Source organism: Herpailurus yagouaroundi, unplaced genomic scaffold (genome assembly GCF_014898765.1).
Source record: "Herpailurus yagouaroundi ecotype Mexico unplaced genomic scaffold, PumYag 100, whole genome shotgun sequence".
NCBI lineage: Eukaryota > Metazoa > Chordata > Mammalia > Carnivora > Felidae > Herpailurus > Herpailurus yagouaroundi.
In genome coordinates, this window is record NW_024412391.1 from 64,894,547 (window position 1) to 64,914,321 (window position 19,775).

The 19,775-nt window shown below is 40.0% G+C and overlaps 1 protein-coding gene across 1 annotated transcript in view; it reads left to right on the forward strand.

The window, feature by feature from the left end:
- The window catches only part of CDK6 (cyclin dependent kinase 6), a 251,021-nt gene extending 238,175 nt beyond the window's left edge, over positions 1 to 12,846 (forward strand). The window contains exons 6-7 of the mRNA XM_040472681.1: positions 3,661 to 3,796; positions 9,235 to 12,846. Coding sequence (XP_040328615.1) covers positions 3,661 to 3,796; positions 9,235 to 9,381 — 283 coding nt within the window. The 3' untranslated portion in view covers positions 9,382 to 12,846. The remainder of the gene's footprint in view (positions 1 to 3,660; positions 3,797 to 9,234) is intronic.
- The last annotated feature ends 6,929 nt before the right edge of the window (positions 12,847 to 19,775 follow it).

Sequence of the window (19,775 nt, forward strand, 5' to 3'; positions counted from 1 at the left end):
CCCCCCCCCCCCCCCCAGCCACCTCCTACTACTACTAGGCATAGACAGTGACTATTACTGCTATTACTGTCACTCCATAAGGTAGACAGATTCAGGACAAAACTCATGTTCTTCCTCCTTCTGAATGTCAGCTTCTCTGATCATACAGTGATAAGCCGTCCATCTATTCTTCCCCCTTACTGTGTATTTTGTGTGCAGTGCAGTGGGAACTTGAAGCAGGAACTGTGAAAGTCAGACCTACCAGTGACTCTGTTTAAAGGAAAAATGATCTTGACCAAAGCCAGCTTGCCAGACATTGAAACCTGTCACCACGTTTCCCTTACTGACACTACCGGGGCGTTCTCTCCAGCCCCGGGGTCTGCAAACTTGTTAGCACTATTAGTGCCCCTTAGTATCTGAAGCCACTGAGATGGACCGGAAAGAACCTTTGACAACCATGTTTGACTTGCTTCCAGTGGAAAGCCAGTTCCACTTTTGGCAAAGGCCTGAGACCCTAGGTTGCCAGCAAAAAAGAAGCCATAAAGTTCTATATATATTGTGCCTTCAGATATTACTTCTTGGTTTCTGGCATTGTTTCACTGAAATTATGTTCTGTTTACTCTGCGTTTGTTACTTTGGCATAAAGAAAAGGGATAATGCTGCACCCTAGTGTCATTTCTAAAGTACTTGAGAAATGATTTCTGTCCCCACTGCCATTTATAGGTTTTGTGCTCTGTCAGTCTTTCCAGTACAAATGTCAACTTTTAAGGCTTATATTCAGCTGTCCAAATACTGAAACTTGATGCAAGCACTTGTTAATGGACCTATCAGAATTTCACAACACTCATATATGGGCCATAAAAGTTCATACTGGATATTAAACTGAAAAAAAATTTTTTTGAGGAAAGCCACATTCACATTCTCTTAAGGGCAGAAATGTTTCTGCACTTGGAGACATTTATACTTTCAAAGAACAACAAGTACTTTGAAAGTGAAACTAAATGCTTTTAGCTCGTGACATTTTAGAGCATTTTTAGGAGCAGAGTCATAGTTAAATGGAAACAAAATATTGGATTTGGAATAAGGAGAACTGGGTTCACTCGAGTGAGCTGAACTCGCTGTGTGTGACTTTGGCAGTTGATTTCACTCCTGTCCTTAGTTTCCACATCTATAAAAAGGAAGTAATAACTGACCTACATGTCTCAGAAGATCGTTATGAGATCAGAGGAGGTGATAGATTTAAAAATACTTTTGAAAGTTATTTATATAGGTAGCTATGTATATATACATGTAATTATACACCACATATACACTTACATACAGAGACGCTGTTTCTTTAAGGGCTTTTGGCAGTCAGCTGCCCATATCGCCAGATTTATTTCGACATAAGTATATTCAAAGCTGCAAATAAAAAGATTTTAAATTGTTACTAAGATTTATTATAACTGATTTCTAGATGATTGGTGATGATATGCAAAAAAATGATACACAAATGGCTAAAAAGCTGAAAATAAAAGGAAGAAAATTTTTAAAGTTTTTAATAAGTATTCTTTTTTCTTCCTCTGCCTATTCCATTCTATCCAAACACACACATTGATGTCCTTTAATAATCAATAGTGATATCTTTTTTCTCTTTGCTCTTATTCTAGATCTTGCTATTAAGCAAATTTGTATGTTGCCCAAGTCATTTCCATTCATTTGTTCTGGTAAATATGTCCAAGAATCTGTCTTTATTTGCCTCAACAACATGGCTTTCCCAGCATGTCCAACAGATACAGGCATACAGTGTCTTTCCCCGGACACCCAGTAACAGGTGCAATTATGGTATGGGTATTTGCTCTTCCCAGGTGAGGTCTGTGATCTGGGCTCTGCTGAAATAAGGGAAGGAGGAACAAAGCCTTACAGAGAGCCTGTGATTTTCACCACCACATCTTCCTAAAACCTGGGAAACCCAATCAGGAGAACATATCTCAGGACCTCAGTCCCAGGCCAGCACCATCTCTAACTGTAGTTAAAGTAATTTGGTCATGGGGCACCTGGCTGGCTCGGTCAGTAGAGCATGTGCCTCTTGATCTCAGGGTTGTAAGTTTGAACCCACGTTGGGTGTAGAGATTACTTAAAGATAAAATCTTAAAAAAAAATTGTTTGGTCAATTTGAAAGCTATATATTCTGTCCACTAAATTATAACTTTTAGTTCGGAGTTAATCAGAGTCTGTAAGTGAGATGTAATTTCTTGCGTCCCTTAACTTCCCTTTTTCAAACCTACTTACTATCTATACATAAACTTTAAATAACATCTCTATAGTGTATAAGTTGCATAAGGCCACTGACAATATTTCTGAAGAACCTCAAGTCACATATCAGTAGGACTCAAGCAGTTCATATTTTTAGCGTGATAGCAATGCATTGCCCACACATTTTAGATTAATAGCATTATTTTCTTCTCATGATAATAATAATGGGTAATGTATTGATATTGACAAGTACTGTTTATCAGGCACTGTGCTATGCACTTTATATAAATTATTGCTGTAAATTATCATTTTTTTTCTTTTATTTGTTTATTTTGAGAGAGAGAGAGAGAGAGAGAGCATGCGTGCTTGAGCAGGGCAGGAGCAGAGGGAGAGAGAGAATCCTAAGTAGGCTTCACACTTAGTACAAAGCCTGATGCAGGGCTCAGTATCACAACCAGGAGATAATGACCTGAGCCGGAATCAAGACTCGGACGGTAAACCAACTGAGCCACACAGGCACCCCTAAATTGTCGATGTCAGTAAAGAAAGACACTAAGAAAGAAGCTAACTAATTTGTCCTTACCTAGCAATAAGTGGTAGATGCAGAATTGAACCTAGGTCTACCTTTTCTAAAGCCTGTGCTGTTTTTTTTAATTTATTTTTTGTATTTGAGTATAGTTGACACACAATATCTATGCTGTTTCTATATCATTGGATCCACTCTCCATGTTTCTGATTCCAGAATGATTTTCAGCAGAAACATAAATGATACTGTCTTTCGTTATTGTTTACTCTGGAATACCATAAAATAGTTTGGTAATATAAAATATATATAAGCTAAATTTAATTCAATTAAATTAATTAAATTATAAAATAGCATGTGCCTGATAGTTGCACAAGATTAACATACTTTTTAGCCTCTTTTTGGTCTGATTCTAGTGTATATAATTACTGTTTGGAGAATTATTCTTTAACCAAAAGTGCAACCAAATTTATGTGTTAATCATGTTAGATGAGCATCATAAAGCATGTCAGTATGAGTGTTTGATCAGAATACAAAAAGCATTCTCAGGTGTAAAGGAAATATTATATGCTCTTATGAGCCTCCTTTGAACATATAGGTTCTACTCTGTCAGTACATCAGGACTTACTGGTAATATAATAATTTCCATTTCTGCATCATCCTATAATTTGGTATCTGCTACCAGAGTAATCTTTTATCTCTTCCCAGTGAATTATACAATTCTCCCCTGAGATCACCCTGTGATCACCATACTGCAATAGGACAGAAAGAGATGAGAATCCCGCCAGTAATATAACTGAGGGCCTCCTGGACTCTGTGTCCCCCATACTTGCCTCTTAGACTGTACCATCATCTAGAATTTGGTAGGAAAACAGCTTCAGCATAGCATCTAATGCTTATGTTCACATGTGGTTCTTTTGTAGTGTAATTGGACTCCCAGGAGAAGAAGACTGGCCCAGAGATGTCGCCCTTCCCAGACAGGCTTTTCACTCAAAATCTCCTCAACCAATTGAGAAGTTCGTAACAGATATTGATGAACAAGGCAAAGACCTACTCCTGGTAAGTTCATGCGGTGCAGAGTTGGTCTGCACTGGGTGGATGAGAGCCTTGCCCTGTCCACTGGGTGGTCTGCTAGGTGGTGGGCACAGCATCAGTTCAGCATCATGTGCCACAACCACACAGGGCCGAGGCCACAACCTCTCTGCAGCTTTCATTTCCACACCTGCAGCAGCTGGTGGCTTTTGATTCTGGAATGTCTTCATTTCCTATAGAAAGAGAAAGAGAAAGAGTCTGATCCACAAACTTTCAATCTGCCATCTTTAAGTGTTCGTTTGAATGCAGCCTTTGAAGCCTCTCAAATTCATCTAGACATATGCTTCTAATAAGTATTGAATGTGCCATGCACATATAAAATACCTCACTGAAAATAAGGACTCGTGTTCAGCTTAAGATTCAGACTCGTACTATTTAGCCTTGTATGTAATTCCCTAACGTGGAGGACAGAAAAGTAGGTAGAGGAGTATACCTGTTGAGCTACTCTTGGTGTTCAGAATCCAGTGACTGATGAGTGTTTCCTTTACCTACTGAATAACAACCTATGATAGCTAGCCAAGAAAGTACTCCTAGACCTGGAGGAGCTAGTGCTCCCATCCTGTCAGTGTATTCTAAATCTCAAATATAGACCTAAGAGTCTATAGGTCTCAGTAGAAATGTTATACCTTAGCTCTGTGTGGACACAGCCATTGATTGGCATGTTTGCAGAGCCACGGATTCTCCCAGTGAAAGCCCTAAGTCCCACCTTCACCTGATGGGGGCTCATTCTCTGACGCTTACTCTACGGTTCCCTCCACTGCCACATTATGGAGAAGGACAGCTATTTTCCCTCCCCACCGTTTGTTTCTAAGACACTCACTGACAACTTTGGCCCACATCCTTTGAAACAAATTCTTATTAGAAGGGAGAATATTCTCCTATACAAAAGCTCACTATATATACACACTTGGCTGGCTCACCTACTATTTAGGAAAATTTTTTCTTGGTTTCAATTAACAGACAAGTATTTGCATTACCTTAAGAAAAGGAGGTTTGATGGAATGTTTCATGTGGCCTGGAAGTGAAAAGCCATCCAGAGTGTAAATGCTCTCCCAGTCCTGCTAAGAGCATCACCTGCTCTTAGCAACTCTGCTTTTCTCTGCCCTGCAGGCCTTTTCTCCTCTTCATTGTTTCTTTTCAGTTGTGCTGTCTGCTCCCCTTAACTTTGGCTGGCCCCTGACTATCAGAATTTCAGCTCACTCATGGATCCTTTCAGCTCTAACCCCCACCACTAACATTTCCTCTGTTAGTATTTCCTGCATCAGATTCCTGAAAGGAAGAATGTGGCTGACACGCCTCACCTTTTTGCCAACCCATGATATGGGTTGCTGCCTAGGGCCTGCATTCCTGGTCCAGTCAGCTGTGCTAGGAGGGAGGGAGGGATGATGTGTTATAAATATGGCCACCATAGGCTTTCCTTTTCAGCAAGAACTCTGAGTGAAATGCTCCTCTTAGAAGATTCTGGACAGTCAGTCACAATGATAAGCAACTTTAGTAGTGAAGTATTCCACTTCTTCAGCTACTGGGACATCCAAAGACAACTCAGAGTCTCTCAACATCATTAGGAATCACCAAAAGGAACTTAAAATGTAAAGCTAGCAGACAGTGCCACATGCTCATTCATTTGGTGTCTCCACTGGTGGTGCTGGCTTTCAAAGTCAGACCACACACTAGTGCTGGACTAGAGAAGTAGCAGGAAACAAAGAAGAAAAAGGAACAAAGAAACTACCGAAGGGAGAAGGAAGAGGGTGGACAAGGAGTGTCAACAGAGATTAGAAAAAGCAAAGGAAGGGAATAAGAAGCAGATCCAGTGACCTCAGGACTAGAAGCAACTTAAGGACAAAACATAGTAATCCGAGGGCATTCAGGGAAAGGATAGCCCAAGACTTGAAAGCCTAGAACCCCCTGAAAGCTCTCACTGTTTCATGCTAGAGGGACAGAAGGTAGAACTATTATAATGCAGAAGAAAGCAGGCTGTTCAGTACCAGATAGGCACTGAAATAAAGGCTGAAATAAAGGCTGACTATATAATGCTCAGCCATGTATGAATGGATATATGCATTGACATTTATAAATGCTCTCACATACATATGTAAGTTGGGCATAGTAATAAGACCATTCAGAGGAAAAATTATTTTTTAACAACCAGAACCTACCCATCTTTACAAGTTTTGTCCCCTCCATCATGGTTAACTGGAGAGGCCGAGTACTTATTCTCTTGCCGAAAAAAGTTTTAGAGTTTCTGTGTCTAATTGCTTTCAGGGCCTAAGGTATATATTTGTGGGGGCTGGCGGAGGGGACGGTCCTTGGATTAGTCTACTTTTGCTGCATAACCAACAACCCCCCAGAAATCTCACTAGCGTACAACAGTAAACATTTATTTCTTGCTCATGGGTCTGCAGATGGATAGACAGCTCTGCTTCAGCTATGGGTCAAGTACAGGTCTTCTCCATGTGTCTCATTCTAGGGCCCAGAACAAGAGGGGCTTTGGCTCCCCAAGGCCTGTTTTTCTCATAACAGATGTTATGATACTCCCAGAAAGGCAAGCAGAAACACATGATGCCCCTGAAGGCCTAGGCTTGGAAGAGGTACCCTGCTACTTCTGTCCACATTCCATTGGCCAAAGCAAGTTACGTGGTCAAGGCCAACTCTAATAGAGGGAAGAACACTCCTCCCATGAAGGAAGGGTGGGAAGAAGGAGGATACGTGCTGAAAAATGATCCAGTCCATCATAGTATTCAACCCTTGACTAAATAGAAATCCCAGAAGCTCATTTTATAAGACAGTTATTTGGCAAGTAAATTAGATTTTCTTAGAGAAATAATATTCTTACGTAAGATTTTGGATTAATTCTCAAGTCATCCAAATTGCTCTGTTGAAATAGAGCAATGATAGAACTTAGCCACCATTTCTATGTTCTGTAGAACATAAAGGATTAAGACTTCCAACTGGAGATTCTCACACACTTCCACATTAGGCTAAGGATTTCTCCTTCTCTCCACCGTCTTCCCAGCTCTAAGCCATCAAGATAGCTGTGGGGACAGGCTTCCTCCGAGACAGTCCTCTAGGGACATGTCTCTCTATCTTGAACATATTCCCACAACATTTTTTTTTTCTTCTTTCCTATGTCCTAGGGATTACATTGGCTGCTGCTTTCTCTAATGCCGCTACCTAATTTTCTCCTTCCTAGACTCTGGGAAGAGAGAACCCAGGCTTAAGAGTTCTGCCCCTGCTCTTCTGTCCTTACAGAATTCAGCCCATGCAAAGCTTTTCTCGCAATGTTTATTGCTGTTAGGGACAGTAGAACCATTCTGCCACCAAGCTCCCTCATCTGCTTGCCCTTTGGCTCTTTGGTTTTCAGGAGACACTATGAGAAACTGGCATCTATGGACTGGTGGGGAGTTCAGGATAAATAAGATTTCAGGGGACCCAAATTTGCCTGGAATTATATATAGAGTTTTCTATTTGTGAGTGTTTTTCTAGGTCAGTAGCATTCAACAGAGTGTTAAAGGGTCCGTAATCGTCAAGATCTGATGGAGACTTTGAGGTCCTTGAGGGCAAAAACCCAGATTAAATGGAAGTCAGCATAACCATGATAATGTTAAGTCTTCAGATTACATAGAGGACTGAAATTCATAGACGTGTCAGATACCCAGCTCACTTAAGTGGGCACTGCATCACAAAGATGGAGAAGCTGGTAGAGTTTCTCTCCTACTTGTGTGTTCCTGGGCAATGGATGGGTCTTACTCATCCTCCACTAGTGCTTACCACCTGCTAGTCACTCTGGAGGTGTTGGTGGAAGGACAGGAGGAGGATGTGAAGAACAGGATTACCTGGGGTTGGCGTGGAAATGGAACTAAGATTAGGGAAGCATTCTGTCTAATTGATTATGAATCGTCAGTTTGAGAATGGAGATTGCTGCCCCAGAGGTTCACCTTCCCCCTCCCCCCGCCGCCAGCCCTTTCACCTTCTACCTACACTTGAGTTGACAGCCTGGAATAGAGTTTAGTACCAGAGCTGAACCTAATGGACATTGCTGCTGCCCATGAGGCACCTAGACGTGCACCAGAGGAAGGAATCATTTCCTCTGGATGGTGCAGCCCTGGGCCAGAGTGCACAACTTGCTAGCAGGTCAGGGTAAGTTGGGCCTAGGTTTTAGCCCTTACTTGCCCTCCTTAATAGAGAAAACCTTTATTTCCTGCTTTAAAATGTATTTCCTTTTTTTTGTTTTCTTGTTATTTTGTTTTGCTTTTGATATTAGATATATGTCAGAAACAAAGGCACCTGGGTAGCTCAGTTGGTGAAGCATCCGACTTCAGCTCAGGTCATGATCTCCCAGTTCGTGAGTTTGAGCCCCGCGTCGGGCTCTGTGCTGACAGCTCCGAGCCTGGAGCCTGCTTCAGATTGTGTCTCCCTCTCTCTCTGCCCCTCCCCCACTTATGCTCTGTCTCTCTCTGTCTCTCAAAAATAAATAAACGTTGAAAAAAAAATATGTCAGAAATTGTTACTGTAGTTTAATAATTACCCTCTTACCCCTAAACAAGACAACTCCATTCCATTCCTGACTCCTCAACAAACCTTGGGGAAGAGTAAAAAGTTAGGGTGACATCTCTGACTACAGCACTAAGTTTTCTAGCATTAGAAAAATCACTACCTAGGGGCGCCTGGGTGGCGCAGTCGGTTAAGCGTCCGACTTCAGCCAGGTCACGATCTCGCGGTCCGTGAGTTCGAGCCCCGCGTCAGGCTCTGGGCTGACGGCTCGGAGCCTGGAGCCTGTTTCCGATTCTGTGTCTCCCTCTCTCTCTGCCCCTCCCCCAAAAATAAGCTCTGTCTCTCTCTGTCCCAAAAATAAATAAAAAACGTTGAAAAAAAATTTTTTAAAAAAAGAAAAATCACTACCTAGGGGTTCCTGGGTGGCTCAGTCAGTTAAGCGTCCAACATTGGCTCAGGTCGCCCCCTCATCGGGCTCTCTGCTGTCAGCACAGAGCCCGCTTTGGGTCCTCTGTCCCCCTCTCTGTTTGCCCCTCCTCTTCTTGTGTTCCCTCTATCTCAAAATTAATTAAACTTAGAGAAAGAAAAATCACTACCTAAATAAAATTATATACATACTCTGATAATACTAATAATATCTTTTAAAGAACCTGGGATAGGTAGAAGAGAAAGCCTGGGGAGGTAAAAGTACACAGGCAACCCAAAAGCTATTGCTTTTTCCTGAAGGGCAGTTTATACATTGAGGACATATAAAAGATGGCTACTGTCTACATTTTATTTAGTGTCCCATGAAGTAGATACTCATTCTGATTCTAGACACACTTAATTCATGGCAGTGAACAAATGTATAACTGTGTAAACACATTATTTAAATGGACATGTTTTATGTCAGTTATTTTTTTTCTTTATCACAGAAGTGCCTAACCTTTAATCCGGCCAAAAGAATATCTGCCTACAGTGCCCTGTCTCACCCCTACTTCCATGATCTGGAGAGGTGCAAGGAGAATCTGGATTCCCGTCTGCCTCCCAGCCAGAACAGCTCAGAGATGAATACAGCCTGAGGTCCCGACGGCCATCTTGAGCTGATCACCGGGAGAACCCCTGGGGGCTGATGGGCCCCCCCCTGAGTAAGCCCCGCAGAGCCACTGAGGATCACTGGCTGGGGACCTTCTAGTTGCCGTCGTCTGGACGGGCTCTGCTTCTCCATGGAAACCGCCTAGTTTACTGTTTTGAAATCAATGCAAGAGCGATTGCAGCTTTATGTTCATTCGTTTGTTTGTTTGTTTGTCTGTTTGTTTGTTTGTTTCAAGAACCTGGAAAAATTCCAGAAGAGAAGCTGCTGACCAATTGTGCTGCCATTTCATTTTTCTAATCTTGAATGCTGCCAGTGTGGAGTGAGCAATCCAGGCACAGCTGAGTTATGATGTAATCTCTCTGCAGCTGCCTGAGCCTGCTTTGGTACTTTTGAGTGAGAGTGTGCACGCGCGTGTGCATGTGCATGCATGCGTGCGTATGTGTGTGCGTGAGATTCTTGATTTCTCAAAGTGTTACTTTCTGTAAACAACAAGAATAATTGAATTTTAAAGACTCAAAGTGACCTATAAATAACAGGTGTCTATTGACTAAAGGTGATTTACCAGAATGGGCTTCTCAAATTACACAGTTGAACCTATGTCCTCAGAATTTCTTTTATGGCCAAAAACAGTAAATTTGTTAGAAGTAAAACATTCACTATCTAGCTGAAGTTTTATACACACAACAAAAGGAAAAAAAATGCTAGTAGCTTTTAAGAGACCTGTTTCTTAAAGCATACATTCTATTTACTCTTGATAAAAGCTGAAAATTACTCACTGTAAGCCCATTTTAACCTGTATTATATGCTTTGTTATTTCTTTTGAAAAACACCCTATTAGCTTTTTCTTACTTGCTATAGATTTAGGGAGTGTACCTCAAATAGGTAAAATGGTCAAAAAAAAAAAAAACAATTAGAGAAAGCGTTTATTTCCTGATTTGAAATGTTTCCTTTTTGGATTCTGTTGTTACTTTATTTTGTTTTTTTGATTTTTGGAATTTGTCAGAAACTGTTTCCTGTTTTGGCTCAGAGAATAGCTTTCTCTGACGAGACAGGAATACCATTTAAGTTTTCCCTATTACACTGTACTTTTTCTGCCATGCACTGCCTTGTTTGCAGAGTTTCCATCTTATCTCCTAGGGCCTCTAGTATATATTACTACCATTACATAACTAATAACAGATTGTTTAAGCCGTTCCCATGCACCTCCTGCTTGCTTTCTTTCAGTGAACCTTTTGTAAATAGTTAGATTCAGATTGTGGCTTAATGGATCCAATTTTTCAGCCCTAACAGGGTCCCCTAGGCTCTCACTCCAGTGTGATCTTCCCACCCAGCATTTGTTGTTGTTCCCTAGGCAGTGAGTGGAGGATTGGCTCTTCTCTATCACCAGCACATAGATTGCCTTAAACTGTTACTTAGTGTTTTACAATTTTTTTAGAAGATGTCCGTGTAGAATCGGAGAGAATGTCTTTAACTATTTTTTTTTAGACGTATATATTTACCCTATAAAATGATCTTTTCTCCATCTCCCAGGCTGTGCTTATTTCTAGTGCCTGTGCATACTCCCTCTCCGTGCAGAGCCAGCCTGACCTGGGCATTGTGAACAGCTTTACTTTTTCTCTCGCCATTTCCTCTACCGTTCTTTATATTTCATGTCATCATCTCTGCCTTATGTGTGGTTAGTGCTCAGTTAGCTCAAGTAACCCGAAGACACAGAGATGAAGTATCCTTTTGGAAGTTTAGCTGTCTTTGCTCTCTGACTCATGTTTTGAGTACATGCAACAGATAGGCTATGTTTAGAGTTAGGGTTGTCAAAGAATGAACATTGCTTCACTCAGTAGAAAATGTTCCAGTTGATGTTTATATATTGTCTAGCCTTACTGAATTCTTCACAGCTTAATATTCTATACTACCATGATGAATAAGGGAAAAATTAAGACTTTTCTCCTTGAAAGCTTTTTGAGTTGGAAATTACTCTTTTTTTAATATGTATACTGTTTAACATTTTTCTAATTCAGTAACTTGAAGAGCAGGAAAATTGGTCTAAAGCTAGATATGAATGAGAAGATGGGCCACAAGAATGTTTGATGCTTTCTTCCTTGTTGACAATATTGCTTATGTTTTGTCATCACTGTAAATGCTTGAGATATAATGAATCCACAGCAGTCGGGGCAATGTCTCCCCTGGAAAAGTGATTTCTGCCTTTCCTTTGAAGACATTTTTTGCTGGGCCCTAGAAATTCAATTTTAAAACTCAATATAAGTACTGATTTCATCATGCGCTTTCTGGTTAGTGTCCATGGCTAGAGTGAACATAAGTTGAGTTTCTGCTTTTTTCAGGTTTTCATAAGTTCTCTCAAAAAAAATGCAGCCGTTCTGAACTGGAATTTTTCAGCATTCTTGGGAATTCTAAACAAGGAGAGAGCTCCACTTTATTTCTAGCATATACTTTTGGTTCATTTCTCAGTAGTGTTTATGAAGAAAACTTAAAGCACAAACATTTTGGCATGAGATTCATTAGATGCTTGGCAGATTATCTCCTGAGAGGCAGAAGGAGAGGGTATCTGGCCTCTCTGACCCCAGCTCTTCCATCTGTGTGGTTCTTGCAGTTGAGTAATTACCCTCGTTTTATGTCTTTTACATCCAGGCTCACCAGTTCTGAAATCCAGATGCCACACGAGCACCCTTCCCATTAGGGCACTTTGAAGCATGTAGCAGCATAGGAATTTACTGAATACAGCTTATTCTTCTGTGACATATGGTTTCAAACATCTTTGCCAAAAGCCAAGCAGTGGTCAGCTAAAAAAGTCATACTGCCCCAGGGATATACTGAAGCAGCTTATATCAATAAAAATACGGTGTCAGATTCAAAATCACATTTATATTCACATTTGAGGGCTGGTGCTAGAATGTGCCTGATAGTTTCTATATGATAATTGTTCTCTTAGGGCCCAGGCATTGTGGGAACCATAGTGAATCGTGAAGTTGTAACAATCCCCTTTAAGAATAAGAGAGAAACCTGTCCATTTCAGCATCATAAGCTATCATGTGGCAAAGGTAATAAAGCCCTAATCTTACAAACTTAAAAACACAATACCCAGTGCATTGGCACCTCCCACTTTGTCTCTCCTTGAAAGCAGATAAGAACCCAAGAAACAGAGAACCTGTTTTAAACAAGACGTCGGAGCCATTTCATCCCTCTGTATTCTCATGATTTTCTCTCAGGAATCACACACTAGGAATGGCATACTTTTCATTTAGCCCAAGGTGTCTTACTAAAATAAAAATAGTTCAAAATATTTACCTAAGAATAGAATCTCAGCCATTTAGTTTTAAGTAAAAATGAAAATTTCAGAATGCACGGGATGTTAATATCTTAAAGAAAATGTACACCTCTCAATAGAAATTTATCACTTGACTCCAGAACACGGTACTGTCCATCTTGATGGGGGGGGGGGGGGGAACAACCAAATAGTACCAAATATTTTGAATCTTAAATTATGTATTTAAATTGAGCTTTTAACTATATGCCTCTTAGGTCAGTAATGGCAGTCCTCATGCCATTATGGAAATTAAAATCATGTAAGCTTCCTAATATCACAAACATATTAAAATTCTTCTTTCCAAATAATTGCTTTTAAGTGACAACTTGGCTATTTTTATGATAAGTGCAGAAGAGAGTGTCTCACATTTTCCAAAAGCAGGCTTTTGTTGCATAGTCAGGTCTAGGAAAGAGTAATATTAAAAGTTAATAAGCTGCTGTAATTACTTAATTGTGTTAGTACAGTAACTATAGAATATTCACCTTGGAAAGTAAATGTTGAGACATTATAAGTTCTTAGGTATTGACAGAATTCAAAAGAATGCATGTTTTACATTGTGACACATAAAAACAGTGTCTTTATTTTAAAAAATAAAGATGGTAGCATGATTTCTAAATCTTTAAAAGGCATAAAATAATGGACAATGGATAGAGGAAATTCTAGAGAAAATGAAGGTATTCAAAGAAGGATAGTTTCAAAGTTAGATATATTTTGAAAGATAAATATTTATTAGCAAATATATTGTAAGAATTTCTATTAAAGTCATCCAGCAACTAGGAAGTTGATAACGTTCCAAAACATGTTTTATGGAAAAGCCTTTCCAAGCAGTTACCATTTCAAAGGGTGACCTGAGCAAACTACCATACTCCTTACTTCGTGGGAAGAAGCAGCCATGTGAAACTAACGCTTGTTATGCAAGCCTAAGAATGTTCACTGTAAATAATAATAATAATAAATTTTAAAAAGGCACATATTTCCTGTGCCACCAAGATTTTTTGAAAACTGGTAAAACCCAAATCCTTGATCATATGCACTTGATACATTCAGATGTATGATATGGAAGATAGCTACATGTTTCCACAGTAGAAAAACTTACTGAGACTGCAAAAGCCTATCACGCAATAGAAGTCCCCAGGTAATTAGTAGTGGTGTTCTCTTAAAAAGCATACGAAAATAGCATTTTCATTTCTTATTAATGCAATTTTCAACCTAGTTGTGTTACATACCTATATCTCAAGCATTTCTGACTTGTACTTTTTCAGAAAATAAGCCACAATATTCCTTTGGCCTTTTCTATCTTCTGACCTTTGTAAACAACAGAAATGTAGAAAGAGGAGGGGTCTGATTTTTTAAATGTTTTTTTTCCTCAGTTTGTTTGTTTGTTTTAATGACGTATGAATCAGCTCTTCAAAATGTTTTGTTTCTTAGCATTCCCAGGGAGTTGAGATAAATGAATGAACTTCCATCAACATATTTATGTTTCCTTGATACTGGTGCTCTGGCTGTCAAGAAGAAAACAAGAGCCCCTTGAAAACTAATACAGGCTTTTTTCAATCATCTATTTAAATATTGTTACAGCAGTTTGAAGGTTATATGGTAGGAAAGTGAGATGATTTTTCTTGGAAACCTCTATTTTAAAATTCACACTGTCCTAAGACATGGGCTTTCTTCTTTTATTCCAGTATTTTCCACAAGGTAGCACTTTGGGGTGGGGGGCCTGGGGGTGGGGGTGGGGGTGGGGGCTAGGGAGGGGGAAATCTGAGCAAAGCTAAAGAGGTACTTCTAAAAACTGCATTCTAACTTTGTTTTTCTGCACATATTTTACTCTTGCTTAGCACTTGTTTGTCAGGATGATGAACAGTGTTCGTAACATTCTATAACTTAAATATTTTAGTTGTTAGCTAGGTTCTGAATGATGATCTGCAGGGAAGTTGTTCTTGATAATGGATAATATACCCATTTTGATCATTTAAGTGCATCAAGAGAGCCTAATCATCCATTTTTTCAAGAAGCATTTTTTTAAGGTATTTAATTACCTTACTTTTATAGGTGCAGAAGTTACAAGGATGTACAGGCTTATTAGCTAAAAGGCAACTCTCATCTGTGAGGAATGTAAAACTCCTCCAGTGGCCTCAGCCAAAAATACCTATGCCCACTGTCTGCTGTTCTCATATTTCCTACCATGATGGTCTTTAAACACTGATTAAAATTTTAAATCCTAATTTAAAGATCAGATAAGCAAAGAAGTAACATCAGTATGTAAGTACACAAAACTATTTTTTTCTAAAGAATTGCCATGCTGAAATACAGCCCTTAAATGCTAAAAGACCTGGTAATTTTTTTTTTACATTTATGTAATCACAAGTGTAAATTCACAAGAAATTCTAATTTTTTAAAAGTCCTGTCCAAGCATGTGAGCATAATAACCTAGGAATATATTTACATAAATCTTTAATTTCTCCATTAGTGAAATTCTTTGGCAACTACATATATATGTGTGTGTGTGTGTGTATATACATATATATATATATATATACACACACACACATATATATATACACACACACACACACACACACACACACACACACACACTCCTATGTTTTAATTCACAGGTCTGCTCAGAGACGCATTACCCCCAGATGATTTTAGTTAATTTTAGAAATCATTTTCCTCAATAAGTGTCACAGAAATTTGGGAGGAAGGAACTAGTACTTTTCAGAGTTTCCTTATTAGCACGGCATAACAGAAAGCAGTTTATTCCTTCTGAGTGGCAGAAACTCAATCCTGCCTGCCTAACTTTCCTGCAGAGTAGCGGACAGGCGAGTCTCACTAATTCATACTGAATCAAAATGGGGCTGTCACCCTAGGGGCTGTCAAAAGCTCTTCGGGAACCCAGCCTCGTCCCTGTGCTCAGAATCCCACCGAAGTAGATTCCAATTTAAGCCCCTAAATGAAAGGCCGAATTCCAACCTCGAGTCTGTTATCAGTTGGGCCAGTCTGAACTCTATTTGCTCGCGGTGAACACTTGACGCCCACCTGAAAACCCTCTGGGAGCGCTGCGCCGTCACTCCGCCCCTTTGGCCGCAGAGAGGCAGTGGGCGGAGCTGGCTGGGTCCCGCTCGCCGCTCACCTGTTAGTGCCTGAGATGACGTACAGACCCGGAGGGCTACTGTCCGAGGTCCATGTGCCCTGCTGCTGTTTCAGAAGCACCTGTTCTGCCGTCTTAGGAAATAGAATGCCCCTAGAAGCAAACGGGTGTCTTCTGTGCATAAGTAAGTACAACACAATTCTTCGAAAGTTCGGGTATAAAGAGATGCTGGTCTGTATGAAGCGTCTACCAGGCATCTCTCAAGCTCTAAGCTCAGCTTTTTTTTGTTGTTTGTTTTAAAGAGAAGATGTATAATTACAGGAAAGATTTTTTATTTTTTTATTTTCTATCATTCTACATATACGATGGCAAAAGATAATGCGTGGAAGAGTTTTGTTTTGAAAATGTGTTTATTTTCTGCTTAGGCAAAAGCTCCTAACTCTTTCGTTTCTGATTTCTTCTTTTGTTTTTGTCGAATAGTTAAAGGTATGTAAGCAAATTATCTCATGTAGTGTAGGGGATTTTCCTGTTTGGAGGAAACTTTTGTGTGAATTGTTTTGTCAAGCAAATAATCAACCCCTTCTCTACTTGAGGAGTTTGAATTGTCACATACAGGTTTCCTTAAAGGGGGCACATAACTGTACATATTGCTATAAAGAACTGTGACCGTAGCACTAATGAGCAAGCATAGAGCCCCACACAGTTCATTTAATTTCTAACGCTCTGTGGTTTCTGGCCAAATTCTGTTGACATGCTTAGGTTACGGTCCTGAAGATACCCTTTGTACCCTTAACTTGAAGTTTTCTACTCTTAAGTAATTGAGATGCAATAATATGTATTAGTCAGCAATATTTCTGTGATCACCAGCAACTCTTGATTTAACCTAGAAGTCTCTGAATAATTAAAATAAATCCCAGCAGTAATACATTTCTTGAACCACCCTCTGCCCCAGGTGCATTATATAGCTTGTCATCTTGGTCCTGTGTTTGCAACAATGTATACGTGAATATTAGAGTTCCTCACTTAACTTTGTAGTCATGTGTTTTCCTATGACCAGTAATAAATATATTAGTTAGTACATGGAATAAATAGCAGCAACGACACCTAGAATCAGCACTTAACAAGGTGGGGAATTTCTATTTCAAGTTGTTCTGCATTTGCGTAAATTATTTCTGTTATTATTCATGTATGTTATTTATTTCTGAATCACACTAGTCCTGTGAAAGTGCATCTTAAAGGAGATGGCATTAGGATTTGCGTTTAATGTTCATTACCATGGTCTTGATGGAGCTAAGTAAATTAAAATTAGACTAAGCCCCGAAATACGCTGCATGCATTTTAACATGATTAGTAGAACTTAAGTTTGTAGGTGTGGTATTTTTGTATCTAGGTGTTTTATCATTATGTAAAGGAATTCAAGTGGAGGACTTTGTAGCTTTTCTTTTGTCAAATATGCGTATAGTATAGTGTGAAGATACAGCAAAAATTAAAACTTGAGATACAAAGCATCAGATACTGCCTTAATTTAGGGACTCTGCCAGATGGCCATCAGAGTAGAGGCCAAGCAGAGACAGGGGCTTGAGTGGTGCCTCCTCTTACCTGGCCTCGAGAAGAAGCTTCCCCCTGATATCTGGTGCCCTTCTGGTATCGTGTGCCGTAGTGGGAACAGGTAGTACTGTTGCAAGAACAGCGTGAGAGTTTTCTGTAGAAGTACACTGTCAGCTTGTGCCTTGAGGCTTCCAGAATGTGTCGGATGGAGAAGTTCAAGTTTCTGTGCTTCAAGCACCTTGGTTTTGTACAGAAGCGATTCACTCTGGTCATAAAAGCAAGGACTACATGTACAGTAGTCAACAATGGATTTTAACAACCGACAGCCCCCAGCACCTCAGAAGCATGTTGCATTTCTGGTATTTTAGGTTTTGATCTGAAGGTTAATTGGCAAGTGTCTGGTATAGAAGAACAGTAGGTGTTAAGAAAAGCACAATATCGGTTCCCGTAGAAATTAGAACTAGAGGGTTTATAGGATTATCATGTCAGAGATGTCTAAATGCATGTTTTCACTGTAAAATGTAGTAGCATAGTGTCTTTGCATTCCCATAGGGCCTAGTTAAAGCTTTTATTCGAGGTTTTCAGCAAAGCTGTCATACCCAGTGAGCTTTTTCTTTTCTTTTTTCTTTTGGCTTGTTTTTTTTTTTTTTTTTTTTTTTTTTTTGGACTTATAACAGAAAATGTGTTAAACGTAGGGAAAAAATCTTAATTTGGACACTTGACTTGTTGGTTTCTGTGTTTAAAGTCACGGTTCTGGAGATGTAGAGATTTTGCATGTGCATGTGCACGTCCGATACTAATCTAGGCTGTGTGAACCAGTCTAGGATAACCGGTATCCTCCCAGGCCCTGCATCCTCCCTCCCTCCCACTGCTCCCTTCCCCTGACCCGTCCAGGCCTGTCTGCATGGTGCTCTTTATTCTCTTCGGCCACTCTCTGGGCATCAGGGACATGACAAGAGAGATGCTTTAGGCATCACGGGTGTGCCTGCCCAGGCTTGGCCACCACTTTTACTTGACCTTTGGCTGGGCACAGAGTGTGCTCACAACACCAATCACAGATACCCTCTAGCATGTTTGTATGCATCTTGATTTCCAAACCAAGTCCTCTACAGAGCATTCAGTTTTGGCTGTGGTACAAAGAAAAACTAAACAAGACTATAAACCACATTCCAGGCTGCTGTTTTCTATCCATCTACAGGCCATACTTTTACTGTATTTCTTCATACTTGAAACTCATTCTGCTATTTTGATATCAGGGTACAGACTTACAAGGGTGCATGTTCCTTAAAGGTGCAAAATTACTCTCATTCCGTTTGCTCATGTTGCTACAGAATGCTGTTTTGGTGCTTTGAGTTGAGCAGGTCAAAGAAGCAGTGTGGAAATTCACTGCCTGGAACACAGTCTTACAAGAATGTTGGCAGATGGCTTGGTGTTAGATACTGCTTCTGCTCTTTTCTCTGTACACAAGGTTGAAAGTTACCACACTGGCCTGTCAGGTTCACCTGGGTATCCTTTCTCACAAAGCACAGAAACCCTGTGCTCTCCCCAAATGTGGGTGCGGTGCAGCTCTCTGAAAGCAGGGACCTTTCTACATACCAGATAATTTAGCCCCCAAAGAAAAATGGCTGTGGGTGTAGACAGGGGCAGGATGGGAAAGGCCCTCTCACTCTAGCAACCATCCCTCCATTCCGTACAGAAAGCTCTCCTGGGGCAACAAAAAAAAGTAAAAAAAAAAAAAAAAAAAAAAAGAAAGAAAGAAAGAAAAGAAAAAGTGAAAGAAAGCTTATCTGTTAAGATACCCCCTTCATAGCATCCTGAGCTAAATGATCTCGCTTCTTTCCCTTTAGGTAGTTTGAAAAGACAGGTCAGTTTATCTAGACTATTCCTACCTGAAGAGGAAAATAGAAAAGTAGATTGTTTGTATCATGTAAACTATGTAATCCAAGGACTACCAAAACTTACATTAAATCCCCCATCACTAGAAATCTGTTTAAGTAGCTCAAGTAAAAGATGCTTTATGACCGGGACTGCCTGAGGTCAGAGGCAGCCATTCTAGCATGCGCCGTACTCTGAGACTTATTTGGAGAGAGAGAACTGCCAGTGCTGACGCTGTTACTGTGGCCAAGGTAGCACGTCAGAAAATTCAGAGGGTTGCAGATCACAGATCCTTTGGAAACTGGATGTCTTACCGGGTGCTAGAATGCAAATTTAGGTATTTATTGTCAGATAATGGAATTCATTGTTTTATAAGAATTAGTGTTGAAACGTCACTGTCCAGTTCATTGTTCTCACTTATGCACAAGCGAAATTGAAGCAAAAAGAGCAAATGGTTTGTATATTTGTCATACCTTTTGTATTTCTTACAATAAAAATATTGGTAGCAAATAAAAATAATAAAAAACCCAACAATCTTAGACTGCTT